Here is a 15039-nt window from a genome sequence, read left to right as displayed (position 1 = left end):
TAAATAACACAATTTTTAAAATGAGAGAGAAGAAAAAAAAATGAGAGAGAAAAGTCCTAAAGAATATTTTAGAGCTTGATAAGAGGTGGTGAATTTCATCTGGTTAAATAAGTTAAATATCCTTGGTTAAATATCCTTTTAATGAAGACTCCTGATACAGACATACACTAACCTTTCAATAACTACTAAAGACAAACTTCAGAGGGTTCATTTTACGAACTTTACACATAAATAAATCAGAACTACATAAAGAGAAAAGAACATTACTTTTTAGTAAATACTGTTGGCTATTTAGTTATCAGCATGGAAACAAATTATAATACTGTAACAAATTCTAAACAAGTCAAAATTTTAGGCATATTTTAAAAATTATTTTAAAGTTGAAAAAAAAACAAAGAATAGCACCTTCATTCCACTGAGGAAGAAATATACATTTCTGAATCCTGAAGAACTAAGATACCATCAGAGACAAAATAGAAAGAACATTCCAAGATCCTGTTCAAATAGTACAGCCTCCATAAATTCTTCCCCAACTCTCAGCTCCCGCAATTCAAAAAAAAAAGTGAGGGGAAATAATCACTCTTTCCCTCTTTCCTATGACCATCAACCTATCAGCCCCCCATTACTTGAAATTGTTTTTGAATTTTATCTTATTTTTTTATACAGCAGGTTCTTATTTGTTATCTATTTTATACATATTGGTGTATATATGTCAATCCCAATCTCTCAATTCATCTCACCACCAGTACCTCCCCGAAATTTTTTTTTTTTTTTTTGCCACACCATGCGGAATCTTAGTTCCCTGACCAGGGATCGAATCTGCACCCCCTGCAGTGAAAGCACTGAGTCTTAACCACTGGACCTCCAACTTGAATTATTTTTATGGCCCTCATCACCTTCTCCACTGCATCACATTAAGTTCCTATTTTCTATGCCCATTAGAGTGCAGCAGATGTCTTTATCTTAATAACCCCTTATATAAAATAGGTGTTCTACAAATATTTCTTGAATTAATGAATATATCTGAATATATCCGAATATTTAAAAAATGTTTCTGAAGGTTAGTTTTTAAAAAATGTTTCTGAAGGTTAGTTTTTAAAAACCAGAATGTAGAAAAATATACACTAACAAATACAATGATAAAATCTTACTTTCCAAAATATTACAAAGAAGAACTTCCCTGGTGGCACCGTTGTTAAGAATCCGCCTGCCAATGCAGGGGACACAAGTTCAAGCCTTGGTCCGGGAAGATCCCACATGCCGCAGAGCAACTAAGCCCGTGCGCCATAACTACTGAGCCTGTGCTCTAGAGCCCGAGAGCCACAACTACTGAGACCATGCGCCGCAACTACTGAAGCCCAAGCGCCAAGAGACCATGCTCCATAACAAAGAGAAGCCACCGCAATGAGAAGCCCACGTACCGCAGCGAAGAGTAGCCCCCGCTCGTCGCAACTAGAGAAAGCCTCCGTGCAGCAACGAAGACCCAACACAGCCAAAAAGTAATTTAAAAAAAATAAAATAAATAAAATAAAACAGAATATTTCAAAGAATAAAAAATAAGGTTGACACCAGATTTTAACTGATAAATAATTAAGGGTGAGGAATGGACTCTATACATATGGGAAAACAGAGAAAATCATATCCTAGTCATTAACTCAATGTTGGTGGAAGAAACTTATAGAGCACTGTTAACTGGCGCCATCATCCTGAAGAACAACTTGATGACATGGGAGGGTCAGTCCATGCTTTCATTCAGAAATTCCACTTCAGGGAGTAGGCTCTAAAAATGTTATCATTCCTCACCGTTGTAGGCCTCCTCCCTGCTTTATTTAGAGCACTTATCATGGTCTAACTCTATGTCTCTTAATTCTCAATTCTGTTGACTGTCTCTGTCTCCTCTACTAGAACATCAGCTCTTCAAGGGCAGGGACCTATTTTGTCACTGTCATACCCTCAGAAGGTGCTCAGTATTTGTTGAATGAATGAATGTTCTAAAGAAACAAATACTTACCCCATCCCCAAACAGGTATAGATGTAAAATTCATAACAGCATAATTTATAATTATAAAAATCAGAACCCGACATGCCCAGAGAATACCTCAGCAAATTAGAATATGACACCAAAAAATGCCAAGTAGCCATTAAACATTAAAAATTTAATGAAAACATTTATAAATCAAGTGAAGAAATATAATAGCATATCATGCAAAAAATGTTTTGTGGTGCCTTACCCATTCAGAACTGCAGCTCATGGGAAGCTGTATAAATACCAACGTATTAACAAAAGAATCACTGGATTCTTTCATGACTACTTTCTTTTAAGTTACACTCAATTTTAAAATATTCTATCAAGTCTGCAGTATTTTGAGAAGAAAAGCAGCTACTGTTTCAATGGGAAAACTAACACAATAGTTAGTATGACTTGAGGAGCGGGGTGATAAATTGTTCCCTTTTGCAAAGACTAAAAAATGTTTAAAAAAAGTTAAAATTAAACAATGGATATGAAACTTCCTTAGTCCCTGCAAAGCAGTGTTATTTTCCCATTTTATTTATTTTTAAAATCAGATTCTTTGTGGTATAATGTACATACAATAAAATGTACCCATTCTAAGAGAATACTCAGAGGTGACCTTGACTGAAGGGCTGAGTGTGGCAAGTGGCATCTACAGGATGCTGGGGAAGAGCTCACTGCCTTCAGTCTTCACAGGTGAGGGAGGCACTGGCTCTTCCCCAAGGTCCTAGCCTACCTGGCAGCAAGAACATTCCTTCCCCCCCTCACCAAGGCCATGCACACCTGTGCTCTACATGGGGCCTTGTGTGGCCAAGGCCAGGGTGCCGGGCCCGCGATGGCTTGGTCTCCTTAGCATATGGGCCAGGTGCTCAGCTACAACAGAAACAAGGAGAGCCAACTTGTGAACTGGGCAGGAGCCTGCCTCTGGTTTCCATGAGGGTCAGTCAGCAAGCGTGGACTTCAGTCAGGCCTCCGTTACTGGCAGCAGGCTCTACAGCTTTGAGCGTGCTTCCAAACCTCTCGAAGCCTATTTCCTGACTGGACTAAAGAAGAAAATACTTTTTCAGGATGAAGGTGAAAATTAAATGAGACAATCCACAGGAAGCCATGAGGTGGGAACTCACTTTGTGCCGGCCACGAATATCCTGGTTGTCACTTTGGACACCTGCCATCCAGGACTGCCTCCACACCCATCCTCGCTCTGAAAGGCACCACAACCAAAAATGGGCAGTTGGGGCTAAAGCATGTTTACGAGGAAGGCTCCAGAGGACCCATTTCACCCAGTTCAACATGCAGCATCTCAGCTGAGGCAGGGCTGCAGCTTCTTCATGTGTTTTCTAAACAGGGCCCAGGGGAACAAAGGCAAACCATCACAGCACCATTCCACCATCCCTGGGTCACAGTGGAACTGCCAGTCCACAACAAAGGTGTAAAGATCCATTTCTGCTCAGTTGCTTTATCTTTCACAACTAAAAATAGTCCAAGGTAGCTTCAGCTGCCCCTAAATCAGGTCACAGAACAGCAGGAGACATTCCTTTGGCAAAAAAGGACACATTCTTGTCCTGTATCTTGTACTGGTAAGTGAGGCTCCGATCTCGCTGGGCTGTGGGCTCTGATGGTCTCCTCCACAGGATCCTCAGCTAAGTGACAAAGAGAAGAGTGAAAGAGGAAAGGCATCCCCAAATACCTGCTCCATTGTGAACCCTTCCTGCCTCATTGGTGACCTTCAATTGAGGTCATGCTCCATGCAGTAATGGGACCGACTTCCAAAACAAAGCTTATTACCAGACACCTAAAAATAAATGTTTCCCCTCCATTACAATAGTAATATTTGCTCATTACAGAAAACATGAGAGACAAAGAGAAGTAAAAAGTAGAAAAAAAACCATCCAGAGAGGAACCATTAAAATATTTTTGTGCATTTCCCTTTGGTCTTTTCTGTGTGCACGGTTTTGTACTTTTTGGCTAGATGAATTTTGAAAATCAACACAACAGAATGTGTACACTCAATTCCGAGGCTCAGGAAGACTGGACATTTGTCTCTAGTGACTAGAAAGCTCTGGGGGGCTGACTGGCTTCAGAGCCATAAGCTGCCGGCAGAAGCTTCTCCTCAGGCTATGCCTGGGGCGCGCCACCAGCACAGCATCTCTGGGCCTGTGCTTTGTTTTCGACACTCGACTCTGAACGACTCTGGGCCAAAACGCCCACCCACCCTTAAAGGGTCAAAAGTGGTCAACATGAAGTTAACCTGGAAGAGGTGGTAAAGGCTTTGGGGTGATCCCAAAAGAGAAGTTTCAGAAGGCAGAGAACCACGGCAGCCCCTGGGCATGGGGAGAACCTGACCTCCCTCCCAGGGCAGGACTCAGCTTCCACCTAAGTACTCCAAACATGCCAGGCAGAGGCAGCAGTGGGGGCGGCAATGCCAGCCAGGGGAATGGCCTCCCCGAGTCTCTATTTTATTATATTTTTATTAAAAAAATTTTTTTTGGCTGCGTTGGGTCTTCATTGTTGCACGCAGGCTTTCTCTAGTTGCAGCGAGCAGGGCTACTCTAGTTGCGGTGCACGGGCTTCTCATTGCGGTGGCTTCTCTTATTGCGGAGCACGGGCTCTAGGTGCGCAGGCTTCAGTAGTTCTGGCACATGGGCTCAGTAGTTGTGGCTCATGGGCTCTATAGAGCACAGGCTCAGTAGTTGTGGCACACGGGCTTAGTTGCTCCGCGGCCTGCGGGATCTTCCCGGACCAGGGCTCAAACCCATGTCCCCTGCATTGGCAGGCAGATTCTTAACCACTGCGCCACCAGGGAAGTCCCAAGTCTCTATTTTAAAAGGAACGGTGTTGGCCTGAATATACAAAGCCTGCTGTGGTCCTGCAGAGGAATTCCGCTGTTTACGGCCTTCCCCCGTAGACAGCCATCTTCTCTTCAGGAGCTCCCCTTTGGCTGCAAATGGACTACCATGGAAAACCTGCCTTGGTGCATGGAGCCAAACTGGGGCGGACTCTGACCTGCATTCACACACTTCTGAGGCTTCCCTTCCACCTGAGGGCAAGACCCAACCAGACCACCCCACAGCCGGACACTATCCCACAGGCAGCCTAGACTCGGGAAGCGAGCAGCTCCCAGTGAGCCCCAGTCCCTGCGCACCTGCCCATGCACGTCCTTGCAGAAGCCGGTGGCCAGGCCTTCAGCCCGCAGTATCAGGTGGCTCTGGTGACCAAGGCCATTCAGCAGGATGTCATTCTCCTCGTCCTCGGCATCTCCACTGTCGTGCACAAGGGCCACTACATTTCCCTGCAACAGAGACCATGATGGAGACCGATGGGAAGGGATGCCAGGACCAGGGTGTGCTGGGCTCTCAGAGCCTCCACTGCCCTGCATCCCTCTCACAGATCAGCCTCCCAGCTGTAGCATCCGCTTTGTGGGAAGCACCCGTGCCTGGACTCCAGGACCATAACTGCAATCATCTGCTGGCTAGTCTCACCAGCACATCCAACCTGTACTTCCAGCTCAATTCATCCACAAGCGAGGAATAGTGTCCAATTGTTAAAAAGAATAAAGCAGATCTGTGTGTTCTGTTTTGGGGCAATGGAGAGCAAAACGTACTGTGTGTTAGTAAAGGAAAAGAAGTACCAAACCGTGCGAATGGTAGGTTACCAATAATGTGAAGAAAAATGCAGGGAAACAAGTGTACATACAAACGTGTTCATGACTGCATAGACTCTCTGGAAGGATATACAACGGAGGAAAAGAGACAGTTACTTTTGGCTAAAATAGCCTTTATACTGTTTATATCTTCTTTTTTTCTTTACTGAACTATCCCCAAGTTTTACTTTTTCAACTAAAAGAAGTATTTTTACAAAAAGAGGTTGGTAGTGGGCCACAGAGCAGGCTGAGCTGCAGCAGCTGACTCTGACTGCTTCACTCTCTCCACAAGCCCCAGTGAACTGTGTCCTCCAAGCCCCATACATTTCCTCCTCCTTCCCTTCTCTCCCCATCACCCTGGCACCTGGCCCTGTGACTGTAGCCAGGACGGCCTCAGAAGGTCCCCTGACCCCAGCTTCCAGGCAGGACCTTACAGGCAGGAGGTGAGCAACATGCACTGCTGTTTACCCCCTCCCCACTGCTCTGCACCCAGCCTGGCCCTGTGGGCCACACGCTGAGCTGCCGTGCTGCAAGCTTCCCCTCACTTAACTCCTGAAGTCTGGTTCCTGGGAGATGGGCACCACAGCTGTTCCTATTTTGTTAAAATCTCTAGTATGGCAGAATTTCTATTTTTGCCTCACCACTTGACAATGAAGGTTACACCCTATCCCTGTATTGCACCTCACAATTTTCATATTGGTTTTTTGGGGTTTTTTTTGGCTGCACCTTGCAGCATGCAGGATCTTAGTTCCCCGACCAGGGATCGAACCCGTGCCCCTGCAGTGGAAGCACAGAGTTTTAACCACTGGACCGCCAGGGAGGTCCCTTCACCTCACAATTTTTTTTTTTTCACCTCACAATTTTTAAAGCAGTTTTACACCCATTATCTCAGCCAACCTTCAAAACACACTCAGAGCAATATGACAGCGCGTGGCAGAGTGGGGACAGCCTCAGTACCGCAAATGACCAGCCCCGTTAAAGACAGTGCCGGGCACCCTTTTAGTTTTCAGGGCCTTATTTTTCATCAATGGCAGGTAGTGGAGAGCAAGGTGCATTGACTGAAAGGTTCCTGGGCCTGCCAGGGTAAAGCCAAAGCCCCAAGTAATTAAACAGAAAAGATCACTGCACGCAAGTGAGGCCTGGGCCTGTCGGCCCGTACGGGTCACAGGCAGGAGCACAGGGAGCAGGCCCGTGATTACCTTCCATTCCCGGCACACGGTGGCTCTGCAGTAGTGGATGAAGTCCAGCACCGCCACTGCCCCCACGCCCAGGCTTAGCAGCACACTGAGGTCGTCCACCAGCAGCACCGGGCACCTCCAGGCAGCCTCCCCACTGTCCATGGGCTTCAGGGCCTCCTGTACAAACTCATACAGCGGCTGCAGATTCCCAGAGTTGGCCTCCCTGGGACACAGGGCAAAAGTTACCAGAGAGCTCACGTGCTCTACAAGTGTTTATGAGACTGCGCAGCACCGCAGGAAAGGGTTAGGGGGAGGGAAGGAACTGGATTCCAGTCCTTGGCACCAAGGGGCTCACGATCTGGCTAGAAAGAAAAGGCACGCATGCACACGTGAGTACATTTAGTTCAGTTCAAATATTCCCTGAGGCCTACTAGGTACAAAGCACTGTGCTAAAAACTGGCGGACACAGAAATAAACAGCCCCCGAGGCTCATACAGTCTCTCAATCCAAGAGCATAAGGCATCTGAAAGACTCATTGAGACTGGGCAGGAGAGGCCTTCCCGGGAGGTCACAATTGGGTATGAAAGTTAAGCAACGGTGCAGGTGTCCTGGGGGTTAGGGCAGCAGTCTAAGGGCTACCGGTGTGCTCGTGTGCGTACCAGGTCCAACCTGTTTCTCACACACATGGCCCTGCTACCTCCATCTCCCCAGTGACTACAGCAGTTGTCTCCCAGCAATAGTCGGGGCCCGGGGCCCAGGCACTAGCCCCACTGCCCCACACTCCAGGGCTGAGCCCCACTGACAGCAGGGACAACAGTGCCCTACAACCTGGGCTCAGGTGTAAACCAGGCCCACGCATTCAGACAAAGACACCCGGGTTCAGAGATGCGAAGGGCTGTGCCCCAGGCCACACACACAGAGTCAGGACACGTGGCCTTCTGACTCCGCACTGAGCCCGGCCACTATGGAAGGCTGAGTCTGAGGGAGGGCAGAGCGGGGAGAGGTCCCGTACAGACTCCCTGGGGTGGAGGAAGCGCAGCAGCCAGGTGAGGCATCTGCTACATCTGTGACTGATGCTCATGAAAGACAAGAAGCAGGAACACCAACCTGCAGGCAACAAACTTTTTCTTAAAGGGCCAACAGTAAATATTTTAGGCTTGTGGGTCATACGGTCCCTGTCTCAACTCTCACCTCTGATGCTGTAGTGCCAGACAGCCAGGGACAATACGCGAACAAACAAGTGTGGCTATTCCAACAAAACTTTATTTACCAAACCAGGTAGCTGGCCCATGGCCCGTAGTTTGCTGACTCCGTATCAAGCCAAGAACGGAACAGAGGTGTGTGCTAGGGCTCTGAGCCAGGGTTGGAAAAACCAGCAAAGCACACTGTTCTGCCACATGTCCAGCAAATAATGCTTTCTATCGCTTCAGGGACAGCCACACACCCTCTGGCCCACGGTCAGAGCCAAGGACCTTCTGATAATGCTGTGACACCAGGGAGGTATCTGACTCCTGAAGCCAGCTCTGCCCTCCCATACACTGAGGAGAAGGAATCACACAGCAACTCTGGGCTGGGCCTACCTGCCAGGTGTGCTCTGGGCTGGGTCGTGGGCTGACTGACCTGAGGAACTGCAGGGGGTGTGGCTCCTCCTGAGGCCGAAAGAAGATGTCCACTGCAGACTTGAGACCCTCGAGGAACACGAGCTGCCCGCATTCCCGCGCTGTGGTCAGGCTGACACCCTACACCCGACGGAGAGGCGAGTGATTTCCTGCACCTTGCGCGGGACCCATCAGAGAGGCTAGACTCCAGCTCACGAGAGGGCTCCAGACACGTTCTGAACCCTTCAGACGTGTGCCTGTCCACCCTCCGGAGGAGCCAATGTCTTGCATCCCCTGGGTGTTCCCAACACACAATCCCCGTTCTGCTTTCAGATGTGCATTTACATTTACCTGTCACATTTTTTTTTAAATTTACTTTCTTTTGCTTATATATTTATTTTTATGATTACCCAGTACTGGTTTTTAATTTATAATAGTAATATAAAGTTTCTTTTTTAAGGGCATGTAGTTACAAAATTTTAAAAACAGTAAGTTGGGGGGTGGTGGTGGGATGAATTGGAAGATTGGGATTGACATGTATACACTAATATGTATAAAATAGATAACTTGGGCTTCCCTGGTGGCGCAGTGGTTGGGAGTCCGCCTGCCGATGCAGGGGACACGGGTTCGTGCCCCGGTCCGGGAGGATCCCACATGCCGCGGAGCGGCCGGGCCCGTGAACCATGGCCGCTGAGCCTGCGCGCCCGGAGCCTGTGCTCCGCAATGGGAGAGGCCACAACAGTGAGAGGCCCGTGTACCACTTAAAAAAAAAAAAGATAACTAATAAGAACCTGCTGTATAAAAAAAATAATAAAATTCACATATTCAAAAAAAATACAGTAAGTAAATAATAACAGTAAAGACGGTGGCAGGATGACATTCTCTGCTGCAACTACTCAACTCTGCTACCGTAGAGCAAGAGCAGCCATAGACCATTTACGAACAAATGGGGCTGGCTGTGTTCTAATAAAACTTTATCTACAAAAAACAGGGGGTACAGGCTGTGCTTGGTCAACCCCTGCTCTAGACCAGCACTTCTTAAATATAGGTCTTCGTGAAACACGCAATTAAGAATCTCTTGAGATACCTGATTAAAATGCAGACCCCTGAGCCCCACTCCAGATCTCCAGAACCAGAAGCCTTGGGGGCAGGGCCCAAGAATGTGCATTTCAACAAACACCCAGAGATGGTGACACCATCTAAATGTGCAACCCACCGTTCTGTCTGTGCAGAAACAGGTAACATGGAACTCCTCAGACTCCTCATGCCCCTAGACCAGGCCTCAATCACTCATTCATACACCAGAGTTCACTATATGTAACACCATTAGCAACAGTAGCCACCCTGGCAGAGAGAAGGATTCCTGATCATCACCTTTGCTCTCACTCATTACCATTCGCCTGATGTAAGAACAATAATACACCAAGAGGATTGAAGCTCACGCTCTAGTACTTTGCACACCCAGTGCTGTGCATGTCATTCCTGCCGTGTTGATGATTCCAAGGTAACAGAAAAAGCAGCCAAAGTAGATATGAGAATACACAACTTTCTCATCTATAAAAACTGATGTTAGGGCCACAGACATGCCTCACAGACCTGGAATGCAATACATGTTCGTGACATGACAGTGCTCCCTGAGCTCATGATCTGACCTCTGACACAGGAACTTCTCCCTTCCCTGCAAAGGATGAGAAAGAGCTTACCCTTCTCTCACTCTCTCATTGTTTTCTCCCCATCAGAGAAGAGGCAGTGATGTGGCCCAATAGTATGACGGGCACTTCAAAGATCACTGCTGATGGGTGGCCTGGTTCTCTCCCTCTCTGAGGCTGACCTAATCAAAACAAACAGCAAAAACACACTACAAGGGACTTCCCTGGTGGTGCAGTGGTTAAGAATCTGCCTGCCAATGCAGGGGACACAGGTTCGAGCCCTGGTCCGGGAAGATCCCACGTGCCGCAGAGCAACTAAGCCCGTGCACCACAACTACTGAGCCTGCGTGCCACAACTACTGAAACCCGCGCACCTAGAGCCCATGCTCTGCAACAAAAAGAAGCCACCGCAATGAGAAGCCCGCGCACTGCAACGAAGAGTAGCACTTGCTCGCCGCAACTAGAGAAAGCCCGCGCACAGCAACAAAAACCCAACGCAGCCAAAAAATAAATTAAATTAAAAAAAAAATCCTAGCAGGACTTTAAAAAAACAAACAAACAAAATAACACACTACAATAACAACCCAGTAAATTCACCAGGTCACAGGTCACAAGTAATGGGCCAAGCCAGGCCAGGAGGTTCATCAGCCTCTGGGCCATCTTATTCTTGCTTGGCTGCATCTAAGGAGATGAGGGGCAAACCAAGATGAGGTAAGGGGCACATGATAAAAGCGCCTGCCTCTCCCCACATTTGGGTCCTAAGCCCTAGACTTAGGGAGGCACAGTGGGAGGCACTCAACTTGGCAGCAGACCAAGCTGTGATCTCTCTCACTCACTAGGAACAAGATTAAAGCTCACACCGAGAAGGAGAAAACCTTAACTGGTCCAGACTCAACAAAGAAAGGTTTGATTAATTAACAACAGATCTGGGACTTGCCTCGTGGGGCAGTGGATAAAACTCCATGCTCCCAATGCAGGGAGTCCGGGTTCGATCCCTGGTCAGGGAACTAGATCCCACATGCTTGCCGCAACTAAGAGTTCACATGCCGCAACTAAGGAGCCCGCCTGCCGAAACTAAGACCCAGTGCAACCAAATAAATAAATAAATATTTTAAAAAAACACACACCAGATCTGGTTCTACAAACTTTATAAATTAACAAAACACGTAGAGATGCTGTCTTAGCCCTTCAGAGAAGGGGATCAGGATTCCATGATTTCCTTAGTCCCTCCCTTGCTAAATTCTCCACAACCCAAACAAGGAAGCCCAGCCTCCACAACCCAAACAGGGAAGCCCAGCACACTCACACATGCCTGGCACACACACTCACTCAGGGATCCCATCATGGAGTTCTAAAATATTTACCAGCTTCTGTCCCACGATATTGTAGTGACTGAAGGACTGGATGAGTGCCACAAAGCAGACTTTACAATTAGCTGGAAAATAAAATAAAATAAACTGATTTTTAATAAAGTCTCTACTTACAATCAGTCTCGTATACGTCATACCTCTGGAAACAAAAGCAATGAGGCAGATCTAGAGAACCGAGGCCTTGCAACCTGACATACCCAATTTGATTCTAAGATGTACTTTTTTTCGTATTTAATAATTATACCTTATTTCATTGATTCTGAGATGTACTTCCTCTGTGAGAGGTATTACTAGGAATCTTAATTTGTTCCACTGAAAATAAATAGTGGTTTTTAAAAAATTATATTTTTCTAATTGCTTGTTGGTGTACAGAAATACAATGGATTTTTTAAACTAGTCTTGTACCCAAGAGGAGACAAGGGGAGCACAAAGAAGCTCTAGCTACCTTATGAACATAATTAATTCTAATAATTTATCTGTAGATTCTCTTGGTCTTTATAAGCTGACAATAACATCATCTGGAAAAGAAGATAACTTTCAAAGCTGTAAATTATTACAATTAGGAGTGCCAAAGGTCTACCGTGTTTCCTGGCCTGGCTCAGTGGGGACTCAAGGAGAATCAATAAGTCTTTTTTTCATTTGGCTGTTTTCTTCTTCTAATCAATTTCTGTGTGTGAATTGCAGTGGCCATGCTGTTTTCTTCCCTGTGTTCTTTAGGAAGCATCTACTGCCAGGGCAAAGTGTTAATGGCTCAAGTGCCTAGAGACTTCAAAATAGACAAGGACCAAGGAGCAACTAAATGAGAAGACCACACAAGGACCTCAGGGAGGCAGTGCCTATGCAGGACGTGGAGAAGTGGAAGGCGGGACTGGATACAGGGAGCACATGCCACTCTCTGGCAGAGTAGGAGATGGAACCAGATGGTCCAGTAATCAGCTACCTGATAAACAGACATCTGGCTGCCCGAACACCAAAGCCCTGGCTAGTTAATACGATTCCTATTGCTTCCTGAATCAGCCTTTTTTTTTTTTTTTTTGCCTTGGGTTTTCTTTTTCTACAGTCCATACCTTTGAGATAGAAGGAGAGAAAGTGGTGCACAAGGAAACTGCCATCTGTCTTGGCATCACAAAGTAGAGTCAGTTTCCCCTAAAAGTTAAGAAGAACACAAAAAGATGAATTAGACTCCCAGGAAAGAGGTCAGCTGAGTGTCAAAATCTAGTCGGTTGTATCCACCCCTAAATTTCTACACCTGGAGACTCTGCGTGTGTGTGTGTGTGTGTGTGTGTGTGTGTGTATTTAACCACAAAAAGAAGAAAATAAGTCAAAATTATGGAAAAACCAATAATTAAAATGATTGGTATTGAGTCACTCATTATGGGCAAGCATATCTCAACCTCATAATTCCCAAGGCAATAAAGAACAGAATCCCTTCTCTTCCTCAACAGTCTTGGAGAGAATTAAATCCTGAACAAAGGAAGCTTTTATCATGGAATCCAACAAAAATCACTGACTGCCAAGATTTTAAGGGGTCTTCTAAATAGTCATCTGATCCAGCTTCCTCCCTATTTCTAATCCTGCTTCCAATTCTGTCCCCTAAGTAGGGGAGAGTGAAGAAGTAGTTGTTGACAGAGGCTTCCAGTATCAAAGTCCTCCTCCCAAAGGCCCTGGAAACTGCTTCAGGCAGAGCTCTGATCGTGGAGAGCCCTGGAAAGACCTCTAACAATGGTCTCTGCAGGGCCTGGCTGCCCTGCTCCAGCCACCCCTAGTTCCTAGTTCCTTGACAGGGAAGGTCGTCTCTGTGCTGTTGTGATTTTTTTCACTTATAAACTATGAAAGATCACACTAGCAGAACTTGAGGGTTAACCCTAGCGCCATCTGTCATTTCCTGGCGCCCACTTCTATCCTCCATTCCCTGCGGCCCTGGGCTTGGACTTTGGAGGTGCTAGTAGTAACTGGCAAGGTAACCAGCGCCATCTGGAGGCTTGGGCAGAGAAGAACTGCTGGGCAATTAAGATGCACAAGTATCCATTGAATACTATTTGCCAGGCATTAGGGAGTCATAAAAAGGCTTTACACACTTGGTGCCTTGTCTTTCTGGAAGAGCTTACCATTTCATCAGAAAGACAACAGCTATGAAATAAGTCAGGTATACTCCTAGGGGAGGTAACCCTTGGGCGAAAGCGTGGAAATTTTCGAAATGCCCTAGAATGTGAGAAGGAGGGAGAAGAAAACAAGAGTAGCGAGCCTGTGGTGCCAAAGGTGGACTCCTACAACCCAACGTTGGCTGAGGGCAGCTTCAAAAAGCACTATTCGAGAACACGAGGAGGAAGAGGTGCAGCGGCATTCACTGCGACCTGCCGAGCGCTCCCGAGCCAGAGGGAGGCTCAGGGTGGTTAAGAAGCTGGTCCCACGTGATGGGTGGAGAGTCGAACTCTCCTCTCCTCTCCTCTCAGGCAGCCTCTTTTGAGGCGCCGGAACTCCCACCACACTGAACACGCAAAGGGCTCGCCCAGTACACGTCTGTGAACTTAAGCCAATCCAAACGTTGGACATGCTTCCTATGGACTTTCAAGGGCACGCACGACCTTTGAGAAGGCGCCAGATGCCCACCTCCCACAAGCCCAAATGTCCAGGCCAGCCCCGGGCGGGCCCTCTTTGGACTACAACTCCCAGGCGCCCCGGGGTCCCCGGACGTCGCGTTATTTCTCACGAGTCCGCATGCGCTTCCCGTACGGCCTTCCGCCACGTTCCCAGGACGCGCCACGTTCCCAGGATGCGCCCCCTTCCCGACCGTGCAATCTCTTACCTGCTCCGCCTGGTCAGGGGTGGTGTTGAGAAGGTTATTGAGTTCCGGGAACATTCCGAGCAACGGGAACGAGCACCCTAGACGAGAAGATGGGGCTGCCGCGGACACAGCGGAAGCTGAAGAGCAAAACCCATGCCACAAAACCGCGCGGAAGGAGCGCGCATGCGCAACGCCGCTTCTAGGCGCCGGCCGCAGCCAATCGGGCGGGCGCCTTGACCCGGGCCGCACCCGGCGCACGCGCGGGGATGCGCATCCGGTCGGGGGACCGGGGCGCTGGGAGGTGCGGCGCCTTACCTGCGGGTCCCCAGCAGGGGCTTCCCCCCACCGAGGCCCCAGGAGACCGGTTTCTTCCTCCTTACCTTGACCGCTCTCTCTCCCCGGCCTGGGGCCTCCGGACAGTACGGCCTGTCGAGCTCCTGCGGCGTGCCCAACACTGCTAGAAGCTCGAGCTGCATCGGCGACCCAGACTGGCGAAGATGCCCTCCCTCGCGCAGAGCAGAAAACAAACATAATCAACACGGAATGATATATTGAAACGTTCTGTGGAAAAATGAAAAAGCAGGATAAGGGAGTAACGATGGAGTGGGGGTAGGTTTCGGAATTAAAGAGGTTGTCAACGTAGGGTCACTGACTAAGTGTGGTTGAAACACGCTCTGCAAGCTCCTCCTCGGGACTTTTGCACTGTTTCCCCTTCCTCTACTGCTCTTTTCCTAGATACTCAACCGTTCAAAAAATCCCCCACTTCTTTCAGATCTTTGCTCAGATGTCACTTTATCACCGAGGAGTT

General features: G+C 47.7%; 1 protein-coding gene across 2 annotated transcripts; it reads right to left on the bottom strand.

Moving 5' to 3' along the window:
• Positions 1–2245: 2245 nt before the first annotated feature.
• ELP6 (elongator acetyltransferase complex subunit 6) lies at positions 2246–14329 on the bottom strand. Of its 2 annotated transcripts, none has more exons than XM_082847272.1 (7): positions 14253–14329; positions 12514–12592; positions 11441–11511; positions 8410–8568; positions 6851–7048; positions 5154–5300; positions 2246–3651 (listed from the first exon to the last, which is right to left on the bottom strand). In XM_082847272.1, exons 1-7 carry the CDS (start codon positions 14304–14306, stop codon positions 3523–3525), a joined length of 837 nt encoding a protein of 278 aa, XP_082703398.1. In that variant the 5' UTR covers positions 14307–14329; the 3' UTR covers positions 2246–3522. The 2 variants fall into 2 exon arrangements, with proteins under 2 accessions (XP_082703398.1, XP_082703397.1); XM_082847271.1 differs by having other exon boundaries at positions 6851–7052; positions 8450–8568.
• Positions 14330–15039: the final 710 nt, after the last annotated feature.

Source organism: Leucopleurus acutus (genome assembly GCF_964270905.1).
Source record: "Leucopleurus acutus genome assembly, chromosome: 10".
In the NCBI taxonomy this organism is placed as follows: domain Eukaryota; kingdom Metazoa; phylum Chordata; class Mammalia; order Artiodactyla; family Delphinidae; genus Leucopleurus; species Leucopleurus acutus.
The sequence above is the reverse complement of the archived record's forward strand: the minus strand, read 5'-3'. Positions and strand labels throughout refer to the sequence as shown.

What these genes read in the sequence shown, in the direction of transcription:
- ELP6 (XM_082847272.1), bottom strand. Translation starts at nt 14,306, where the DNA reads ATGTTCCCGGAACTCAATAACCTTCTCAACACCACCCCTGACCAGGCG. An exon ending in ATATCGTGGGACAGAAGCTG is followed by an intron (nt 8,569 to 11,440) that starts GTAAATATTTTA and finishes CGTCGGGTGTAG; the next exon opens with GGTGTCAGCCTGACCACAGC. An exon ending in CCGTGTGCCGGGAATGGAAG is followed by an intron (nt 5,301 to 6,850) that starts GTAATCACGGGC and finishes TCTCTGTTGCAG; the next exon opens with GGAAATGTAGTGGCCCTTGT.